Source organism: Diceros bicornis, chromosome 3 (genome assembly GCF_020826845.1).
Source record: "Diceros bicornis minor isolate mBicDic1 chromosome 3, mDicBic1.mat.cur, whole genome shotgun sequence".
Classification (NCBI taxonomy): domain Eukaryota; kingdom Metazoa; phylum Chordata; class Mammalia; order Perissodactyla; family Rhinocerotidae; genus Diceros; species Diceros bicornis.
Window position 1 is genome coordinate 47271201 of NC_080742.1, and position 20673 is coordinate 47291873.

Sequence of the window (20673 nt, forward strand, 5' to 3'; positions counted from 1 at the left end):
CCGGATAAGCGGTGTGTCGGTGCGCGCCCGGGATCTGAACCCGGGCCGCCAGTAGTGGAGCACATGCACTTAACCGCTAAGCCACGGGGCCGGCCCTGTGGTTTTCTGTGTAACATTTTTTGTATACAGTGCAGTCTCATTTATCTGGCCTACCCATATATCCCCCATTTATTAGGGTATTTTGCTCAGCTAGCTGTTTTACCCATAGGAACATTTCTGTCTCCCAATCAGGGAAAGGTTGTCTAACCCCTTGAAACTAACTGTGAACCTATTGTAGAAGTTTCCAGTTTCCACCTTCTAAAGAACCTCTCAGTCTTTCCACCACGTGGCTCTGAGATACCAGTTCTCTGTGACCAGGGGTCTGCTGCCTTACCTGCCCCTACTCTGGTGCCATGTTAGAGAAGTTAGAGTCTTTCCTCTTTGATCCCCAGACATATTTGATTTAGCTTTTAATCAAAATCTTATTTGCTGTAACCCAGATGTCATTTGAGGCCATCCTCTTTTATAGAGATTTATATAACTGATCCATGGAAGGATTTCTGAAAACTCCCAACCATACTTCTTGATGGTTTCCTCTGTCTCCATGTCTGCATGTATGTGAGTTGTACCTGTTCATCTTCATGCTAGCCCAGAGAGGGACAGCTAGGCTCCTTCATGATTTCATGAGTTTTCTTAAATTCTCTTTACACGTGAGGATTTCAGAGATGGGACCGTGCCTCAACCATGAAGCCTTCCAACGTCTTGCTGGCTCTACCCCTCGAGGTCCCTACCTTTGACTTGTGGCTATTTCTGCTGTGTATAGTGGAAGAGCGGTCAGTTACCCTGCTACAATCTTTCTGAAAATCTTTCACTGCTTCTCCAATGCCTTCAAGTGATGATAATAGCAATAGTCATAGCTAACATTGCTGAGTACTTACCATGATCTAGTATTGTACCCTTAGCCACTTATATACATAATCTCTTTTAATCCTCATATGATCCAATAAGGTGGGTAATATTATTATCCCTTTTTCTTAATTAGATGAGGGAATTGAAGCATGCCTAAAGTGGTATAGCTGGTCTCTGAATGCTCGCAGTCTGGCTCCAGAGCAAGCTGTCATAACCACCACACTATTCTACCTCTCAGTGGTAGCCAATAGATATTTGGTGAATAAATGGGAGGAGGGAAGGGAGGGTGGGAGGGGGGAGGGAGAGCAAATAGACAAAACAATGACTGAGCAAGGAGTCCCTTTCTTCTCTCAGCGTGCGCATTTTCTATCTGGGCAGTACCTCATTCAAGGAACTGCAATGCACATAGAGGACAAAAATAGCATCATTAACTGTTAAAGTAGTCAAGTCCTCATTTTTATATTCTAGCATACTATGGCCCTGCAAAATATAAAAGAATACTTCCCATATTTGTAATTCCTTTGGGGGAAGGGAATGTTTTTTTAATAAACATGCTTCAAAACATATTCAAAATATGTATGCTTATGAATTTTAAAGAAAATTACACAGAATAAACAGCTTCCTAATAATTTGCATTTTGCAGTGGTTTGCATTTGTCAATGTGCATTCATATTCAATGAACACATTTAATTTCATCAACATTCTTCTTACGGTAGATTTGTATTTCTTGGGGAAGCTATCACACTGAAGCCATCAGTTGGAATATTTATTACTATGAACCCAGGATATGCTGGTCGAACCGAACTACCGGAAAATCTCAAAGCTCTTTTCAGGCAAGTGTTCTGCTTTGTGGCCTAGCATCTGGAGCGCTCATGCCACCTAACGTTGCTAGTTTGCACTGTTAGATGATCTGTTTTTACTTGGGAATTCCCGTGGAAAACCCTTTATTATTTCTTTGGGATCCGTTTATAGGGAGAACTTTCACCATGATAAATTAACTCTTTTGAAATATGCAACCAGGACTTAAAAATCATCACCTAAAAGGTACGTGTTACATTTTGAACATTTAATACTAGCTCTTTGGTCATGATATTTTTATTATAAACATAATAGTCACAAATTATAGAATACTTGGAAAATAGAAAAAAGAATAAACAAAAAATTACAGTATTGCCACCCAGAAATAATGATTGTTATACTTTTTCTAGTCTCTTTTATAGTTCATATTTTATGGATTTAAGATATTAGGTTAGGCATGATTTTTATTTAGTTCTCATTTAATATTTTGACGAGTTGTTTATCATGTTATTGAAAATTTCTTTGGAAATACCATTTTATGTAGCTCTGCAATAGTCTCTCTCATGGCTTGTCCATAATTTTCTTAACCATTTCCTATTGTCTGAAATGTAGGGTTTGTGTTTTTCTGTTCAGTTTTTTATGATCATGAGATAGTAGGTTATAAACATCTCTTCACATGAAGAGTTATCCTTGTTTCAGATTATTACTCAGAATAGATTCCTATGTGTGGAATTATTTGGTGAATGATTAAAATACCTATTGATGACCTACTTTCCAAAAATACTCTCCCAATATATACATTTATTAGCAGTCTGTCAGAGAACCTGTGCTATTGCATCCGAACCAGTTATGTTTAACTCATATTTTAAATCAACTTCATTCGGGTATAATTTTGTACAATAAAATGCACCCAATTTACCTGTACGGTTGGTGAAAACACTACCACAATCAAAATGTGGATTATTTCCAATAGTCCTGGAAGTTCTCTTGTGCCTCTTTGAAGTTAATCCCCCATACCACTGATGTGCTTTCTGTGACTTCTTCGGTTAGATTTGTCTTTCCTAAAGTTCTTGTAAATGAAACCATACAGTATGTACTCATTTGTGTTGTCTTATTTCCTTGAACATTATGATTTTGGGATTCATCCAAGTTGTTGAGTGTATCAGTAGTTTGTTCCTTCTTTGTTGCTGATTAGTATTCTATTGTACACACATTCTACAATTGTTTACCCATTCGCCAGCTAATGGACATTTGGGTTGTTTCCAGTTTGGAGTGATTATGAGTAAAGCTGCTATGGACATTCATGTACAGTCTTTGTGTGAACATGTGTTTTCTTTTGAGTAAATATCAATGAATGGAATTGCTAAGTCATGTGACAAACATATGCTTGACTTTATTAAAATCTGCCAATTTGGTTTCCAAGATGGTTGTAACTTTTATACCCTCACCATCAATGTATGAGAATTCCACTTGCTCTACATTCTTGTCAAAACTTGGTATTGTCAGTCTTTTTAGTTTTAGCCAATCTAATAGATATGTAGTGGTATGTCATTGTGGGTTTAGTTTGCATTTCCATGATGCCTAATGACGTTGAACATCTTTTCACGTAACTTACTGGCCATTCCCATACCATCTTTTGTGAAGTGCTGAATTCCGTGTACAGTTCCTTTGTTAAATACATATATTGCAAATATTTTTCTCTCAATTTGTGGCCTGCCTTTTCATTTTCTTAATGGTGTCCATCAAAGATAGAAGTTTTAAATTCAATAAAATATGATTTATCAATTTGTTTTATGTTTCTTTCCATCCTAGTTAAGACAGTTTGACCAGTCCCAGGTTGCAAAAATTTTCATATTTTCTTCTAGAAGTTTTCTTTTATAATTTTCGTGTGGGTTTTCTCCTTCTTTCTGTTAATGTGCTGGACTATATTGATTTTTCAAATGCTAAATAATTCTTCAATATTGCATTCCTGGGATAAACTACACTTGGTCAGGAGAGTATTGCTGAATTCAATATGCTACTATTTTGTTAAGGATTTTTAAAGCTATGCCGTGAGGGATATTGGTTTGTAGTGTCTTTTCTTATTTTTTCATCTGGTTTTTGCATCAGGGTAATGCTAACCTCATGAACTAAGTTGGCAAATGTTCCCTTCTTCTCTATTTTCTTAAGAGTTTGTGTAGGATTGGTATTATTACCCCTTAGATATTTGGTAGACTTAATCAATGAAGCCCTCTGGGTCTAGATTTTTCTTCATGGGAATCTTTTTAGTGATAAATCCAATTTCTTTAATCGATATGGAGTTATTCAGATTTTTTAGTTTTTCTTGAATTAGTTTTGATAATTTGCATCTTTTAAGAAATTTCTCCATGTTATCTAGATTGTTGAATTTATTGGCATTAATTTGTTCATAATATTCCCTTATTATCTATAGTGATGTCCTGATATCCATGTCTGATATGGGTAATTTGTGGCTTCTCTCTTTTTTTTTCCTTGATGAGCTAGAAGCTTATCAGTTTTGTTTTTTAGGAGTTCTTTAGTGTTCACAATATGTATCTTACTTCACAGTCTGCCTTCAAAATAATATGCTACTTCACATATAATGTAAGAACCTCTATGGTTTTTAGTATGATTTTCAATTCTTTTAAGCTTAAAATTTCTTGTCCATCCATTCATATATTTAACTATATCTTGTTTGTATTTTTTTTCTAATTTTTATAGTATTACTTTTTAAATGGGCTTTATCCAGTAAGAACTTATTTTGGTAGGTAACATGAAAGGAGTATTTCAACAGAATTCTTTTCCCTAATATTCAATTATTCTAGCATCCTTTATTGAATGTTTTCCTTTCCTCATATAGCAGCTTTCTCTAGCACAGCAATTTTATAATGTCTATTTTTCTTGAAAAAAATTCTAGAGAATAACTATCCTAGAAATAAATGTAATGGTTGCAGAATATTTTCATTTGAAAATTGTACACATTTCCAGTATTTTTACATTTGTAACCCAGTTCATCTTGTACATGTTTTCATTTGAGTCTTAAAGTTTGAAATTGCTTTGTGAAGTTTTCATAAATTTGGTTTAACTAAGTGCGGCATCATTTGTGTTGGGGTGCTGGTACCTGTATTAGCAAAGTTTGAAGGACAATTTGGCTGATGAAAGTAGTATTCGTGGGTGGAGGCAGTGTGCATGAGCCTTGAGAGTGTCATGATTCCCACCACTTACCAACCACGTGGCCTGGGGTGTGTGCCTGTACTTCTCAGAACCTTAGTCTGCACTTCTGTAAAATACAGATGAGAGGAGTAGCCATCTCATGGAGTTGTGAGAATTAAGTGAGAGAGTGCATGAAAAGCTTTCAACATCCTACATGGCGTGAAGCAAGTGCTCAGTAAATATTAGCTGTCAATATTAATGTAACTATCAATTAAGTAAATTTGCTAGCCTTTTCTCTCCCCCATTTACTCTTCATCTTTACTACTTCTGTCATATGATAAAGAGTAAAAAGTGTGGGAAAAAATATGGGCCAGCTTGGATAGGAGAAGTACTCTATACCTAGGTCCAGAAGGTCTCTGGGGGATGTTTAGGATGAAAAATTAGATATGCATAAAGTAGGCTATAATTACATTTACAAAAACAAGTGGACAAATATTATCAGAATGTTTACTTTAAGAAATATAATATAATGAGCTTATTTACTTATTTACTCTGGTTCCTTCTTCAGTTGAGTGGAATTTTTTCAATTATTGCTGTTAATGGCAGTTGTCTTTAGGGAGGACTTTTTGGAAGTGCCTCTCCAAAAAGAAGGGGATTTGAAACCTATGTTTTTGTAAATTTTCATCTTAAAATTCTACACAAGCTGGCCTCAAGCAGGAGCGTGCTCAAGATGGCTTGTATGAGCTTGAAAGAGTTAATGGTTAAATTTTCATGAATTTTGCAAGGTGGTTGTTAAGCACAGCCACTAATAAAAACTAAATTATATGAACTTTTGATTAAATTATATTAAAAACAAAGGTGATAAATACTCAAAACTCATCACATCCTGATTAATTTACTCTATTTTATGAATATTCATGCTCTTAGGTTATTTACATCTATTGTGTCTGTATGGTGGTGTGCTACTGCGTGTCTCTTCGCAGCTCCACATTTAGTGATGTGTGTTGGTAGATTGAAATCAGCCACGGTGGAAATATTTATTTTCGGAAATCAAACTCTATATTTTAGAGAGCTGGTTATTACCATTTGCCAGCACAGCACTGGCCACAGGTAAAGACTTGCCTCTAGCACAAAACGTCACTGCTCATCTTTCTTCAGTGACAACTTACACTAGTTTACTGAACATACCCACAGATTTCCCCTAAACTCCTACACCCGTGCTTCTGCCGTTTTCAGACTTTCCATCTTTTTCTATGTATCCAGTGACTGAAGGACATTTTTTAGTTGAAGTGAACGGTCTTGTTAGCTGTGATTGACAGAGGTAATTGCAACCTGCTTGGGAATGGTTAAAATGTTGGTACAAATTAATCACTTGATTTCAGCAATTTGTACTTATTACTTTATCACGTCTTAAAACTAAATTTCATATTTACATTTCAGACCCTGTGCCATGGTGGCCCCTGACATCGAGCTAATCTGTGAAATCATGTTAGTTGCTGAAGGTTTTGTGGACGCGCGCTCATTAGCCCGGAAGTTCATTACATTGTACACGCTCTGCAGGGAGCTCCTCTCCAGGCAGGTGAGGGGTCTTTTGTTACTTTTCATTGGTTTTTACATCCCATTAAAATAGCTTTTGAAATATGGATGCTGGGTAATTTATCATTCAAATTACAGTTAGACATTTAAGAGTAATTTTATATTTTCCATAAAATTTTGCAAATCTGTATTTTACAATTCTTAATGTTTTTTCTGCAATTAAACTTGAGACATTTTAAGTCTCGTGTTTAATTTATACTTAATACAGTTTTTATCAATGGGCTATGTGATTTTTTAAACTTTACCAATGCTATAATTATAAATGGAATTTTATGATGCCTCCCTTTCTTGGTGAGAAGATTATTTTCCGGTGAGAGAAGGCAGGAGTGTTCTTAAGAGTCGTAAAGCTGATTTTCTGGAGAACACCTCAAGAAATGTTAAATTGAAATTTTCTCATTTGTTAATCCTTTATTTGAGGGTAGAGTTGGTTTTTTTTTTTTTTTTTTAACTTTTGCTCTATACTTCCCTAGTCTCTAAAATGGGTCAAACTTACACGATCTCTATTCGCCAGTCATTAGCTTCTTGCAGCTTCATTGAAGTTACTGATGTGTCACAAAACTTACATGTGTTTCAGCATCAGTATTTTTAAATTCCGCTTTGTGGCCGCCTTTGACTTTGGTTCTTTGATGACTTTTCATTGGTTCCTGGTGACATTATTTTGCAGCTGTTCCAGGATGAAAGTATTAAAATATCAGAGTTACAACCACATAGTTGTCTATACTGTCAGATGTACTCATTTTAAATCAGTCATTATTGGGGTGAAATTTGGAATCTGAGAGAGAAATTCATGTTCTCATTTTAGTAACTGTGAATTTACATTCTTGGGGGAAATCATATCAAATTTAATAATGTGGAAAAATGTTTACAACAATGTTAAATGCAAAACCCAGCATACCAAACTGTAGATGTGATCTGCAATTTGCATGTGTTTTTATGTTACACTGTGTGTTATATATACAGATGAAGTGACTGGAAAATGCATTATGATTTTTAACATTTGTCTTTGGATAATAAGATTGTGCATATTTTTTATTTTTCATTTTATTCTTGTTTCTAATATTTTGGTTTTTTTCTCAATGAGCCCATTTAAATTTTATAATGGGAAAAAGTCAGAAGAAAACAATGTCATTGACCCCAGGAAACATTGAGTTGCAACCATATCCATTCCCAGCAGTAACATTTAAACATTTAGTGAGCATCTACTCGAGTCAAGTAATATATTTATTGCTGACAATGATGAAGTGGGTAAGACTCAGAACAACTGAAACAAACTCTCAGGTTTCTCACTTCAAAGAACTCACTTAGGAGATTCAGTTTACATGGAATAAAAATTGGAAAGAAATGGAGGATGAAAAGATTATCATAGTTTCAAGGAAGAAGGGAACCAACATTTGTTGAACAGGTACCTTGTGTTATCTTTTTAAATCTTTACCAGAAGTCTATGAATTTGGTATTATTAGCTCCATTTTACAGATGAGGAAACTGAGTGAAGTAACCTGTCCAAAGTTCACAGCTAACAAGTGGTTGGAGGAAGATTTGCATTCAGTTCTTTCGAATCCTTTCTAGGACCCCTGTAGTCAATTACAAGAGGAAGGGGTTGGGAGTGAAGGTAGAACAGCAAGGAAAGAGTCCCCAATTCAGAGAAATGTCATGGATGAGATGAGGGAAAAGACATCTGGCCAGGACAGAAGACACAGTCCACTGATACTTTTCTAAGCTGTAGGGGTGGATTGGAGAGGAATCAGTGAACAAGTTTGACCAAAGGAATAACATAATGAAAACAGTGAAGATTATTTTAGCAGTTGTTTGCAATGTTGAAATGTTTGGGAGGGTCACCAAATCCTCTTAAATCTGTGTCCAGAATTTCTTCTCTATCCTCTCCTTTAATATTGTTACTGCAATGACTTAGCCTCCTCCCCAGTCTCCCTGCCCTCCAGACTTTGGTTCTTCCCTCCTCTCCTTCCTTCCTCCAGCCCCAATCTACTTCTACATCAGTAGCTTTCAAATGATTTTACCATGACCCACAGTAAAAAAGACGTTTTCTATTGAGACTCGGTATGTACACGCATGTGTGCACAGACATATTGCACAACTGAAACAAAAATGTTCACCAAACACTTCTTACTCTTATTATGTGCACTCTGATATTTTTCCTTTCATTCTATTGTATTTTATTAGCTACAAAAATGATGATCATAACGCACTAAATTGACTTTATTATCCACTAATGGACTGAAGGGCATATTTATACATGCATATATTGTTTCACTCCCCACAAAGCATTAATTCATTTTACTCCTACAACAGCCTTGGAAAGTGGGTAGATAGTTTTATCTGCCTTTTTATAGATGGTGATACTAAGGCTTGGAGACATTAAGTGACTTTCCCACAGGCACAGCTGAGAGACGTTTGAGAGAAGGTTGTTACTGTGTGGATTACAGGTGGAAGGCACAGGAGAGAAGGCCGGTTACATGTAATCAGTTAGTTCAGTCTGCCTTTACTGAGCACCTAACCCGTGCAGTGCTCTGTGCTGGGACCTAGAAGACAGAAGTGAATAGATATGGGCTCTGTCCTCCAGGAGCTCAGAGCCTGTGGAATGAATCTTCCTTGGGGATAACGTGGAGGTCTCAGAGGTGCTAGTTTATCAGTGAATTTTAATAATACCATTTAGACTGTATGAAGTGCCAGCGTCGGGGCTGGAGCATCTGAGTGATGAAGAGGTAGTGATGAAGAGTAATGAGGGCAATTAGAGATGGAGGGCTGGGAGGGGGGGAATAGCAGGGCTGTCGGGGTACAGCTGGAGAAATGTGCTTGTGGTTGGAGGTGGAAAAATGGAAGTAGTCGAACTCCTGAGTTAGCAGGTTTACTGAGAGAGAGGAGCAAGAGCAGCTGATGGAGCTTTGGGCAAATACTGCAACTGAATGCTATGGAAAGCAGAGATTTGCTGACAGAGGCAAAGAATCGAGCAAAAGAAGCAGGAGGACGTTGAAGGGACACCGTTTTCACAGTTTGGAAGAGGAAATGAAATTATTACTTTACGTCATGAAAGCATGTATTTATCTGAACTCTTTTCTTTTAGCTTCTGGCTTTTAGTTCTGGAATGAGAATCTTATCGCCTCATAACATTTTTGAGAAAATATACCTATGTTTTGATTTTAGGATCACTATGATTGGGGACTTCGTGCTATTAAGTCTGTCTTGGTTGTAGCTGGCTCCCTCAAACGAGGAGATAAAAACAGACCTGAAGATCAGGTACTGCAATGCTAATGTGATTTCACTGAGTTTGTAACTAAACGGCTTCATGCAAATGAACATGTATACCTGGATGGTGGGTCATGCATAGCACGACTTTTAAAAAATATAACATCTATTTGTAATATAGGATATTTTGAGAACTGACATTTCTTTTTTTGTTTTGTTTTGTTTTGTGAGGAAGATCAGCCCTGAGCTAACATCCATGCTAATCCTCCTCTTTTTGCTGAGGAAGACCGGCCCTGGGCTAATATCTGTGCCCATCTTCCTCCACTTCATATGGGACGCTGCCACAGCATGGCTTGACAAGCGGTGCGTTCGTGCGCGCCCGGGATCCGAGCCCGGGCCGCCAGCAGCAGAGCGCGCACACTTAACCGCTACGCCATGGGGCCAGCCCCATGAGAACTGACATTTCTTATGTTATAAAAAGATCACAAGCTTGAGAAAATGTGGTATATATATACAATGGAATACTACTCAGCCATAAACAAAGACAAAATCGTCCCATTTGCAACAACATGGATGGGCCTGGAGGGTATTATGTTAAATGAAGTAAGCCAGAAGGAGAAAGACAAACAATGTATGATCTCACTCATATGTGGAATATAAACCAACACATGGACAGAGAAAACTGTATTGTGGTTACCAGGGGCAATGGGGGTGGGGGGTGGGGGGTGGACACAAGGGGTAAAGGGAGTCATATATATGGTGATGGACAAACAAACATGTACAACCCAAAATTTCACAATGTTAAAAGCTATTAAAACATCAATTAAAAAAAAAAACAGAAAATTCAAGGGATGTGGGATAATATCAAATGGTCTAACGTGCATGTAATTGGATTCAGACTAGGAAAAAGAAAAAATGATAGAAAATATTTGAAGAAATGATCACAAAGATAAAAAAAATCACAAGCATTCTTGAGTAAAACGATATGAATATAGGAAAGAAAATGCAGTTTTTTTTTTTTTTTTTTTTGTGAGGAGATCAGCCCTGTGCTAACAACGGCCAGTCGTTCTCTTTTTTTGCTGAGGAAGACTGGCCCTGGGCTAACATCCATGCCCACCTTCTTCCACTTTATATGAGACGCCACCACAGCGTGCCTTGCCGAGCATTGCGTCGGTGCGCACCCGGGATCCAAACCAGTGAACCCTGGGCCACCGCAGCGGAGCATGCGCACTTAACAGCTTGCACCACTGGGCCAGCCCCAGAAAATGCAGTTTTATAAGTGCTTTTGAAATAGCCACAAAAACTATTTTGGTGGTCATAATCAAATAATTCAGTAATTGCTGTTTGATTTTCTCTGAGGAACATTTAGGAAATCTGATTGAGTTGGGATATTAATCCTAAAAAAGTTAGGGAAGACATAATCTAATGGAAGAAAGGATGTCCATTTCACAGGACGTGAGATGGGCATCACAAATGACACAGGAGGACGGTCACCTAACACCAGTGAAATGTGTGGTTGATTATTTAGAGCTGCTAGGAAATTTCTACTCTCCCTCGTGGGAAGAAACAGTAACATTCACGTTGTGCATTTTTCTCTATTAAATAAGTAGTGAGTGTAATGGGTATACAGCGCTATGTATACACGCAGTATGGCTAGAGAAGTTGAAAAAAACTAGATCTATTCCTGGGAGGTTTTTTTCATATTAAAGAATATTTATTACGTTATTTTCTCCTTTTCTTTTCCAGTCTTTCTCTTCCTCTCAGTCACAATTTACTATTGGGTGAGGATTTTCTTGCATTTATTTGTTCTCCTGCTATATTGTTATTGTTATTGGAACGCTTACCTCTTGCTGTGAAAGTCATCCTGATGTTCAAGTTAATGCTTTTAAAATCTAGAACCCTCTAGTTATCAGCCAATGTAGAGCAAAAACCCAAAATAAAAGTGGTTGAATTTACCTTTCTGAGGTTCTCAGAGTACTTTGAATAAAATGGTCTAATAGGCCTGGTTAATTGACATCCTGGAGTTGGAGGATTAAGGAGAGAAGGGCCTCAGACCCTTCCTCGAGATCTAAGCAGATTATTGGCAGGGAAGGAACAGGGCCTCCTTGCTGACTTTGCTCTGAGATTTGTCCGTGGTGTTCTGATATGTGAATTTGTAAGCATTTCACCTCCCTATAGATAGAATGCCATCCTAATAGAGAGCAATATTAATAACTCATGCTTCAGACAGGAGGAGTAAAGATACCATCTTCAGCTGTTTAGGTGTTTGTTAGACCTTATATTAGCTTTTTTATAAAGTGTTTTCTGTTCTCCTTTCTAGGTTCTCATGAGAGCATTAAGGGACTTCAATATGCCTAAAATAGTGACCGATGATGTCCCTGTGTTTTTGGGACTGGTTGGTGACCTGTTCCCAGCCCTGGATGTGCCCCGGAGGAGGGCACCACACTTTGAACAGATGGTCAGGCAGTCCACGCTGGAGCTCCGCCTGCAGCCCGAGGAGAGCTTCATCCTCAAAGTAAAAGGAGCATGTACTTTTCATGGCAGCCCTTGGCATGTGCAGTGAAAATAACTGTGTTTAAGTGATCCTGAATCAGAACATTGACCTACATATTACACTGACTTTATATGATCTTAATATATACTTTAAAGCATTCTCATATGGGAGTCTTTACTAAAGTCAATATAAATAATTATTTTGCAGTCCCATTCTGTGAAAACCCAGATACGCTTAAGTCATGGTTTTAAATGTAGGCATACTTTTCATTGGTTTATAAAACTTCTTGGTTCTTCTTGGGGACATGTACCCAAAATTAATTTTGCTCTCTTTTCTCTCCATTTTAGAGAAAATTAGAAGTAAAATCATTAGTACATGCTTTTCATGGGGGAGAAATGTCTACATGTATGACGTCATCTGACTTATCAAAGGCTTGTGCATATATATGCTCAACTTGGGTGTAGTGACTATAGGAACATCGAAATACATATAGAGTATCTATTTTAGAGGATATAAGTCATTACTCAGTTGTAGACAATTGGCCGTATATTGTTTTTCTCCAATACTTTATGAAGAGTCATTGATTTTGTAAGTAGCCCCTGCCATGTACCAAGTAGTACTGTGCGTCACTTCTGCCTGTGTCAGTGATTCACTGAGTAATGGTTTTTCTTCATTCTCACTCCCATGTTCGATGTTGGGAGATCCGGGAGAAATTATACTGTGCACTTATCATCTATTTTAAATTTCCTGGATTATAATGTTGTCAGTGGGGGCTGGCTTGGGTTGTAAGGAAAGAATTGGGCAGAAATGGGTAGGGTTTGTTTTTTTTTAATCACAAACTCATTAAAGGAAACCAGTGACTGGCTGTTTGGTCTGCAGGTTGTCCAGCTTGAGGAGCTGCTGGCCATACGGCACTCTGTCTTCGTGGTTGGAAATGCAGGCACAGGAAAGAGTAAGGTATCGTAAATTGCCTGCTAATTTTCAGCCATGGAAGGAACAATTTTTTTTTTTTTTTTGCCTGTTTTCAATTGTATTCAAGAGTTGCCTTCAGTGAAGTCCACCATAATTTTGAGTTAGAATCTGAGACTCTAATGTTGCTCTTTGAACAACTGACACTCTTTTTCCTTATACTGGGGACAGGGAGAGAGTAACAAATAGAACATTGCATTCAAATAGGAAATATAAGCGGGGATGAAGATTGGGCTTTCCACATGAGATATTTAGCATCCTATTCGTGCATTTAGATGTGTGCCATCCTATTTTATGCATCTTTCAATAAAGTAATTATACGTGAATTCTGTAATCCAAAGTAAACATGTTGAGAAACTCTAGAATAAGGTGCTTGGCTTACAGGATTGGATTGGCCCTACTCACATTTATCAAAACTACTTTCTTACCTGTTCCAGGTTATCCTAGATTTTCCTCCCAATATCATTAAGGAAAAACAAAATATTTTCCTTCCATACTCCCTCAGACATAGATCCCTCTATAGGGCCAAAACAAAACTTGAAAAGAAAGGGAGGCAGCAAAAACCACATTTTGAGGTACCTATTGTGTGCTGAAAATGCTAGGTGCATTGTGTGTGATTTACTCTGCACAACGATGATATGCTATGGGTATTATTATCCCCATTTTTAGTTCACCGCTTGATTTTGTTTGGTCTTACTGACAGTCCTGGCAACGTACTTATTTTCTTGGTTGGCAGACGGTATATACAGAACTGTATGCATTTTAATTCAGGGTGCTTGAGTATAAACATATTTAGTACAACAACTAAAAATAATCAGGGTGGGCATATGAGACTTTAGAGCATGGGTGTATATAGAACTTGCCAGTATTTAGATCAGAACCCAAAGTGGAACAGTTGTCAAGGGAGGCTCTGTATAGGGATTTTTCTAGAAAAAAATGTAATAATTGAAATATTAAAGTAGATAACTGATAGACATGTAATTATTTTGTTAGAGTAAGTTTCAAATGTGGGCCATGGTTCAAGGAAGGATAAAATTAAATTCTGTAATTTCCAGTAGATTAATGGTTTCTAAAAATATAAGCTTAATATTCCTAAGGCGTTCAATTTCTTTCATCTAGTCTTCACTGAGTCTGTTCTATTCAGCCTTTACTTAAGCTGATATAACTAGAGCACCAAAGCTTAGGGCCATGTTATTTAGCAACTTATTATTCCAAAGTGTTTGGCAATTGTTTATCAGTCCTTCAAAACCCCTGTGAGTAGGTCAGGATCATAAATATCTAAAATAAAAGCCAGGGGTTTTCAGAGAAAGTAAAAAGGATAGGGCAGATAGTTGTTTTAAGGTGTCAATTAATTAAACAGACATATACCGTATTAAGCACTTGTCTTGTAATTCTTATCCTCAAGGCTTCTTTTCCTCAATTATCTAGACCCAGGTTTCTCAGCCTCAGCACTATTGATGTTCTGGACTGGATAACTCTTTATTGTAGGGCCTGTCCTGTGCATTTAGGATGTTAGCAGCATCTCTGGCCTCTGCCCACTAGATGTCCAGTAGCACACCCTCTTCCTCCAAGTCATGACAATCTCCTGTTGAGAACTATTGCTCTTAAAACAGTCCAGACCAGCATCACAGGCATCACCTGGGACCTTATTAGAAATGCAAATTATCAGTCGCCCACTAGACCTACTGAATTAGAAACGCCGGGACTGGGCCCTGCGATCTATTTTGTAACACCATCTAAGCCATTCTGATGCAGGCTAAATTTTAAGAACAGTCTAAATAATACAGGCAGAGTGGATTTTAATAACACGAACAGGCACACTTATTTACATATAGTCCTTCACTTTGCACACATGGTTAAAAATCTCAAATGATAGAGTGACTTTCTCTAGTCTACATTGTTCAAAGAATCAGATGAACTGATCCTAAGGGATTGTAGGATTAAATTTTTCAAGGTGGTAACGAAAATGTACATATGTAAATTGTTTTCCATTCTCATCATAATACACACAGAATGTCTAGGAACACGTAATGAATAAGAAAAATCCTTTGCACATTTTTTGCTTTCCATTTGGCTTACATTAGTAGTAATTTTCATAGCTTTTTTCCTGCTTCCCTTCAGATTTTGAGAACACTGAACCGAACATATGTTAACATGAAACAAAAACCCATTTGGAATGACTTAAACCCTAAAGCTGTGACAACAGATGAACTCTTTGGTTTCATACATCATGCTACCCGAGAATGGAAAGATGGCAAGTAGTATTTCCCCTTTTGAAGTGCTAAAAATTTCTTTTTTTTTCATCCAGAAAACCATTTCTCAGTTCAAGCCAATTTTAGTCATAGTTATAGATTTACTGTTTATGTGTTGGCATTATTGGAAATATAGCAGCTCACAACAGCATTTATAACCTATAAATTAAAGCCAGGTTTGAATAAGTGGTCGATTTGCATTCAGCAAGTTCGTGCTCAGAGCTGGGTATTTATTTCATCTCACATCAATTATGTCAAGGCTCCCTGTAAACCAGGAAAGAAGTCCACATGAATGCCTCAGGAAACAAAGTACCTGATACAAGACACAGGCACTATTCTAGGTGCCAGGGACAAAAGTCAGTGGGACATGTCTCTTGCCCTGAAAGTATTTGCAGACAAGCTGATCCCTTTGTTAAAATCTGTCATTACTTCCCATTTCAGTAAATGTACCAACCTTGGTGTCATCTTTGAGTCCTTTCTCACTTTCACACCATACGTTCAACCTCACAGCAAATCCTATAGGCTTTACCTTTAAAATATATATTGTACTCCAGTACTTCCGCCTTCTTGGCAGCTGCCGCATGAGTCCAAGCCGCCATCACTTCTTGCCTGTCCTACTGCAGTAGTGCCCTCACGGGTCTCTCTGTTTATTTTCCATACAGCAGCCAGAGGGCGCTCTTCAAAATGTTAGTTCTCTGCAATTTCCAATGGGTTCAATCACCCTTAGAATCCAGCCTTTATCCAAGGCCTACAAGGTTCTATGTGATTGTATCCCCCTCCCCCTCTGAGCGCGTTTCTTGCGCTCTGCCCTTCACTTACTATAATCCATACACTCGGGCCTCCTCGTTCTTCCTTGAACATGCCACGCATCCTCCCATCACAGGCCTTTGCACTTGATATTCCTGCCGTCTGCAACCCTACAGATGTCCGCATGGCTTGCTCCCTTATGGTATTGAAGTGTCTGGTCAAATGTCACATCAGAGAAGACTTCCCTGATGATCCTGTCTATAGAAGCACACCTCGTTGTTCTCCATCCTCTTATCATGTATACACTATATCCTTAATTTGTGTGACAATCAAAATTTACTCTTTTTTAGGACTGTGGCAGGAAGGGAATAATATCAATTCATGTTGAAAATCTGTGGAAGCCGTTCAAATCAGAGACCATTAGAAAAGGTTACTGGCTTCTTTACGAATCGTGGTGGCAGGTTCTACCACAAAATACTCAGCACAAAATACTTCACAGAGGAAAGAAAATCGTCCACATACACGCATCACAACAGTTTTTCTCACCGTGGTATTAGATATTTGAGTTTGAAAAATCAGCAACTATTAAATACGCCATGTAAGACACACAATTCTTAGATATGTAGTAATAGCAAAAAGGACTTTGGATTTAAAATGTTTTTATCTATACATCTTAAGTAATGATAATATAATGCCAATGACCAAATTTCTCAAAAAAATGCTCTAGCTTTAGAATTATGTCCCTTGAATATTGATATAGAAAAATGGAGAGGGGCCGGCCTCGTAGCCTAGTGGTTAAGCGTGTGCGCTCCACTGCGGCAGCCCGGGTTTGGAACCCTGGGTGAGCACCGACGCACCGCCTGTCAGGCCATGCTGTGGCGGCGTCTCATATAAAGTAAAGGAAGATGGGCATGGATGTTTGCTCAGGGCCAGTCTTCCTCAGCAAAAAAGAGGAGGATTGGCATGGATGTTAGCTCAGGGCTGACCTTCCTCACAAAAAAAGAAAATGGAGAAAAGTGAGATAAACTAATATTTGGCCTAAAATGGTTACTGAACATATGTGCATGAAAAAGAATAATATCTTAATTTGGTGTAAATTTTGAATTTCATGTACGTTACCTTCTATAAATTTCCACAACTGTTCTTCAGGGAAGGTGCTATCATCTCTGTTTGACATATCAGGAAGCTCAGTCAGAAAAGTTAAGGAACCTTCTCATGGAAGTGAAACTTGCCCGTTTGTCTGGAGCCCAGGTGTAGCTCGAAAGGTATTACACATTGCCCACCAGAAAGAGGCAGCAAATTTACAGAAAATTTATTTACTGAATAGGAGAGCTTCTAGTAGAAATAATACAGATTTATTTTAGAAATAAACAGCTCTCAACTTCAATATGTACTAGGATAGTTACTCTTAATTCATAGGTCTCTTCTCATCCATTCTACGAGAACAAGCAAATCTCACGCATGATGGACCAAAATGGATAGTCCTGGATGGCGATATTGATCCCATGTGGATTGAGTCACTAAATACTGTCATGGATGATAACAAGGTGAGTAATACCTCAGTGCTAACCCTTAAACATTACACCTGAAGTGTATTAAGAGTGCCATTCACTTGTTGATTTTAATACTAGTTTTTAATCACTAACCTGATTTTCTTTGTGTAATTACTATTTTAATAAGTAGTATTTTCCTGATAATTCTCTTAATTTCCCTGTTAAAGAATTTAGAGGAATACATTTTTCTCATCTGTTTAAATTTAACCACCTTTAAAGAGTGATAAGTATCCAAGAATTTAGTTCATACGCATCTTACCATTTTCTAAGCGCTAGGCATAAATTCTTACATCTTATCTTTGATTAAGTATGGAATACTTGGATAATAAAAGGACAAGTTTATGCCCTTTAATTAGTGAAATTTAGCTATTGATATTAAGTAGTTCCTATGGCTACAGAATGAGTATAATGCATTCCTAAGCATTTTGCCGTGGTTAATCCAGCGTTTCCAGAAAAACAAAAACAAGAGGTGATGGTACAGGTGTGTGAGACACCATTTAAGCAACACAGGGTCTATCATTGAGGTCAGGAGAAAGAAATCAGTAATCGTCATTGCCACAGAATAGAAGTAGTAACCCCCTTAAATTAACAGTAATTACTGCTTTCTGAACGAAGACATTGTTCGTCATAAAATGTAGGTCTTGCATGAGTTTCTATAGGACAATTGATAACTGTGGTATTTTGTATTCTAAAGAAAGTTTATTTTTGTGGTATTCAGGCCTTTTCATGTAATCAACTCTTAGAACAAATGTCTTACATTAGTAATAATTAACACAGTTACTTAAAGGGTGGCGTGACTGAGTCCACGTTGGGAAGCTTGTTCCTCAAGGGATGAACTGCGATCTTTATTCAGAGCACTTCTAACTGGGGCCAGTGAGCTCAGAGCCTTTGGCACGTCTCCCGGGGGAAGAACCGCCCTTATGGGAAGTTAGCAGCGCTGCCGTTGCTCCGAGTGAGTGACGGGGCCTCTTCTGTGCTGTGCTGCTCCGTCCAGGTGCTGACCTTGGCCAGCCATGAGCGTGTGGCCCTTACTCCCTCCATGAGGCTGCTCTTTGAGATTCATCACTTACGGACAGCAACCCCGGCCACTGTTTCCAGAGCTGGGATTCTGTATGTGAACCCACAAGATTTGGGCTGGAATCCGTGAGTATTGCTTTTTTTTAAATTGTGGTAAAATACACATAATATAAAATTTACCATTTTAAACATTTTTAAATGTACAGTTCGGTGGCATTAAGCACATTCACGTTGTTGTAAAACCATCACCACCATTCATCTCCACATTTTTTTTCATCTTCCCACATTGAAGCCCCATATCTATTAAACCATACCTCCCCAGTCCCCCCTGTCCCCAGCCCCTTTCTACTTTCTGTCTCTATGAATTTGAATACTCTAGGTATCTCTTATAAATGGAATCATACAGTAATTGTCCTTTTGTGACGGGCTTATTTCACTTAGCATAATGTCTTCAAAGTTCATCCAGGTTGTAGCATGTATCAGGATTTCCTTTCTTCTTAAGGCTGAATGATATTCCATTGTATGTATATACCACATTTTGTTTGTTTGGTCATCCTTCACAGACAGTTGGGCTGCTTCCCCTTTCGACTATTGCAAACAATGCTTCTATAAACATGGGCATACATACATCTCTTTGAGTCTCTGCTTTCAGTTATTTTGGGTATATACCCAAAGTAGAATTGCTCGATCATATGGTAATTCTATTTTTAGTATTTAGAGGAACCGCCATACTGTTTTCCATAGCAGCTGCACCATCTTACATTCCCACTGACGGTGCACAAGGGTTCCGATTTCTGTACATCCTCACTAACACTTGTTATTTTCTCTATTTTTTATAATAACCACCCTAATGGGTGTGAAATGGTATCTCATGCTGGTTTTGATTTGCATTTCCCTAATGATTAGTCATATTGAGCATTTTTTCGTTTGCTTGTTGGTCATTTGTATATTTTCTTTGGAGAAATACCTATTTCAGTCCTTTGCCTATTTTTTAATCTAGTTGTTTGGTTTTTGTTATGGATATTTCTTTTTTTAGTTTTAAAAAAAGCTAAAACTTTGTGTGATCATCTGAAGAAAGTATTAGCAACTAAATGTAAAGCTAATTTAGGCTAATTTAAAGATAATTTAGCACCTGTATGCCTTTGTCATTTTTAGTTGGACATTACCCTGTTCACACCTTGTAAATGTTAATAACCAGTGTTGAATAAGTGAATAAATAATAATAATAGCTTGTATGGAGCACAGATATAAATATATCGTTTAGTGAGCATATGTATGTTTGTTTGTATACATGTAATATGCATACATGAACGGTGGTAATGCTTTGATTTAGAACAAGTTTTTGTGCCCACTTGCTTACTTTTCAAATGCTTACACTTTCCATAATTCGTCCAGGTGGTCACTTGTCACTTCCTCTAGCTGTCACCTTCTATGAGCCGTAGAAACGTCTCAGCTCTGCAAGTGAACACGTGCTTGCATCTGGTGTGCTGCTTGTGTCAGATACCTTGTTCACTCTGCCACCCTGCTCTGTACCCCCGGAGGCTGTCATGTATGGATCACATCGATGGGCTCCTTGCCCTCTGGCTCCTGGTTGGTTTGGCCAGTGAGGAGTCCTGGCAGGAAATGAAGGGGACAGAGGAGAGTGAGGTCAGGCTATTTATTCCTCTGGCTCCCTCCCTGCAGGGTCACATCAGGATGACTGTGTCCCTCAACTGCAGGTCACAGTTCCTCTTAAATCTTTCCATAAGATTCTTTCCTTCCATGTTCTGGTAGTCCTTCATTCTCTGGTCCCTGCAGGTGTAGGTGCAATCACCATCCCTCAGTTGTTACCCCATGGCATGGCACTCTCCCTTCCAGTTGCCCTGCTCTCTGCCCACACCTTTGTCAATAGTCCTTTTATTGATCCTTCTCTATTATCCTAATTTGAGGATGACATCTGTTCCCTGCCCGATGCCTGACTGATGCACTTCTCCAGGCTGTTTTTTCTGTATACTGATTTGTTCACTAC

General features: G+C 38.1%; 1 protein-coding gene across 1 annotated transcript in view; it reads left to right on the top strand.

Annotated features, from left to right (window-relative positions):
- The window catches only part of DNAH11 (dynein axonemal heavy chain 11), a 311121-nt gene that overhangs the window by 132665 nt on the left and 157783 nt on the right, over window positions 1-20673 (top strand). The window contains exons 36-43 of the mRNA XM_058534426.1: window positions 1605-1721; window positions 6277-6415; window positions 9592-9684; window positions 11954-12148; window positions 13007-13084; window positions 15218-15350; window positions 17515-17642; window positions 18643-18791. Coding sequence (XP_058390409.1) covers window positions 1605-1721; window positions 6277-6415; window positions 9592-9684; window positions 11954-12148; window positions 13007-13084; window positions 15218-15350; window positions 17515-17642; window positions 18643-18791 — 1032 coding nt within the window. The remainder of the gene's footprint in view (window positions 1-1604; window positions 1722-6276; window positions 6416-9591; window positions 9685-11953; window positions 12149-13006; window positions 13085-15217; window positions 15351-17514; window positions 17643-18642; window positions 18792-20673) is intronic.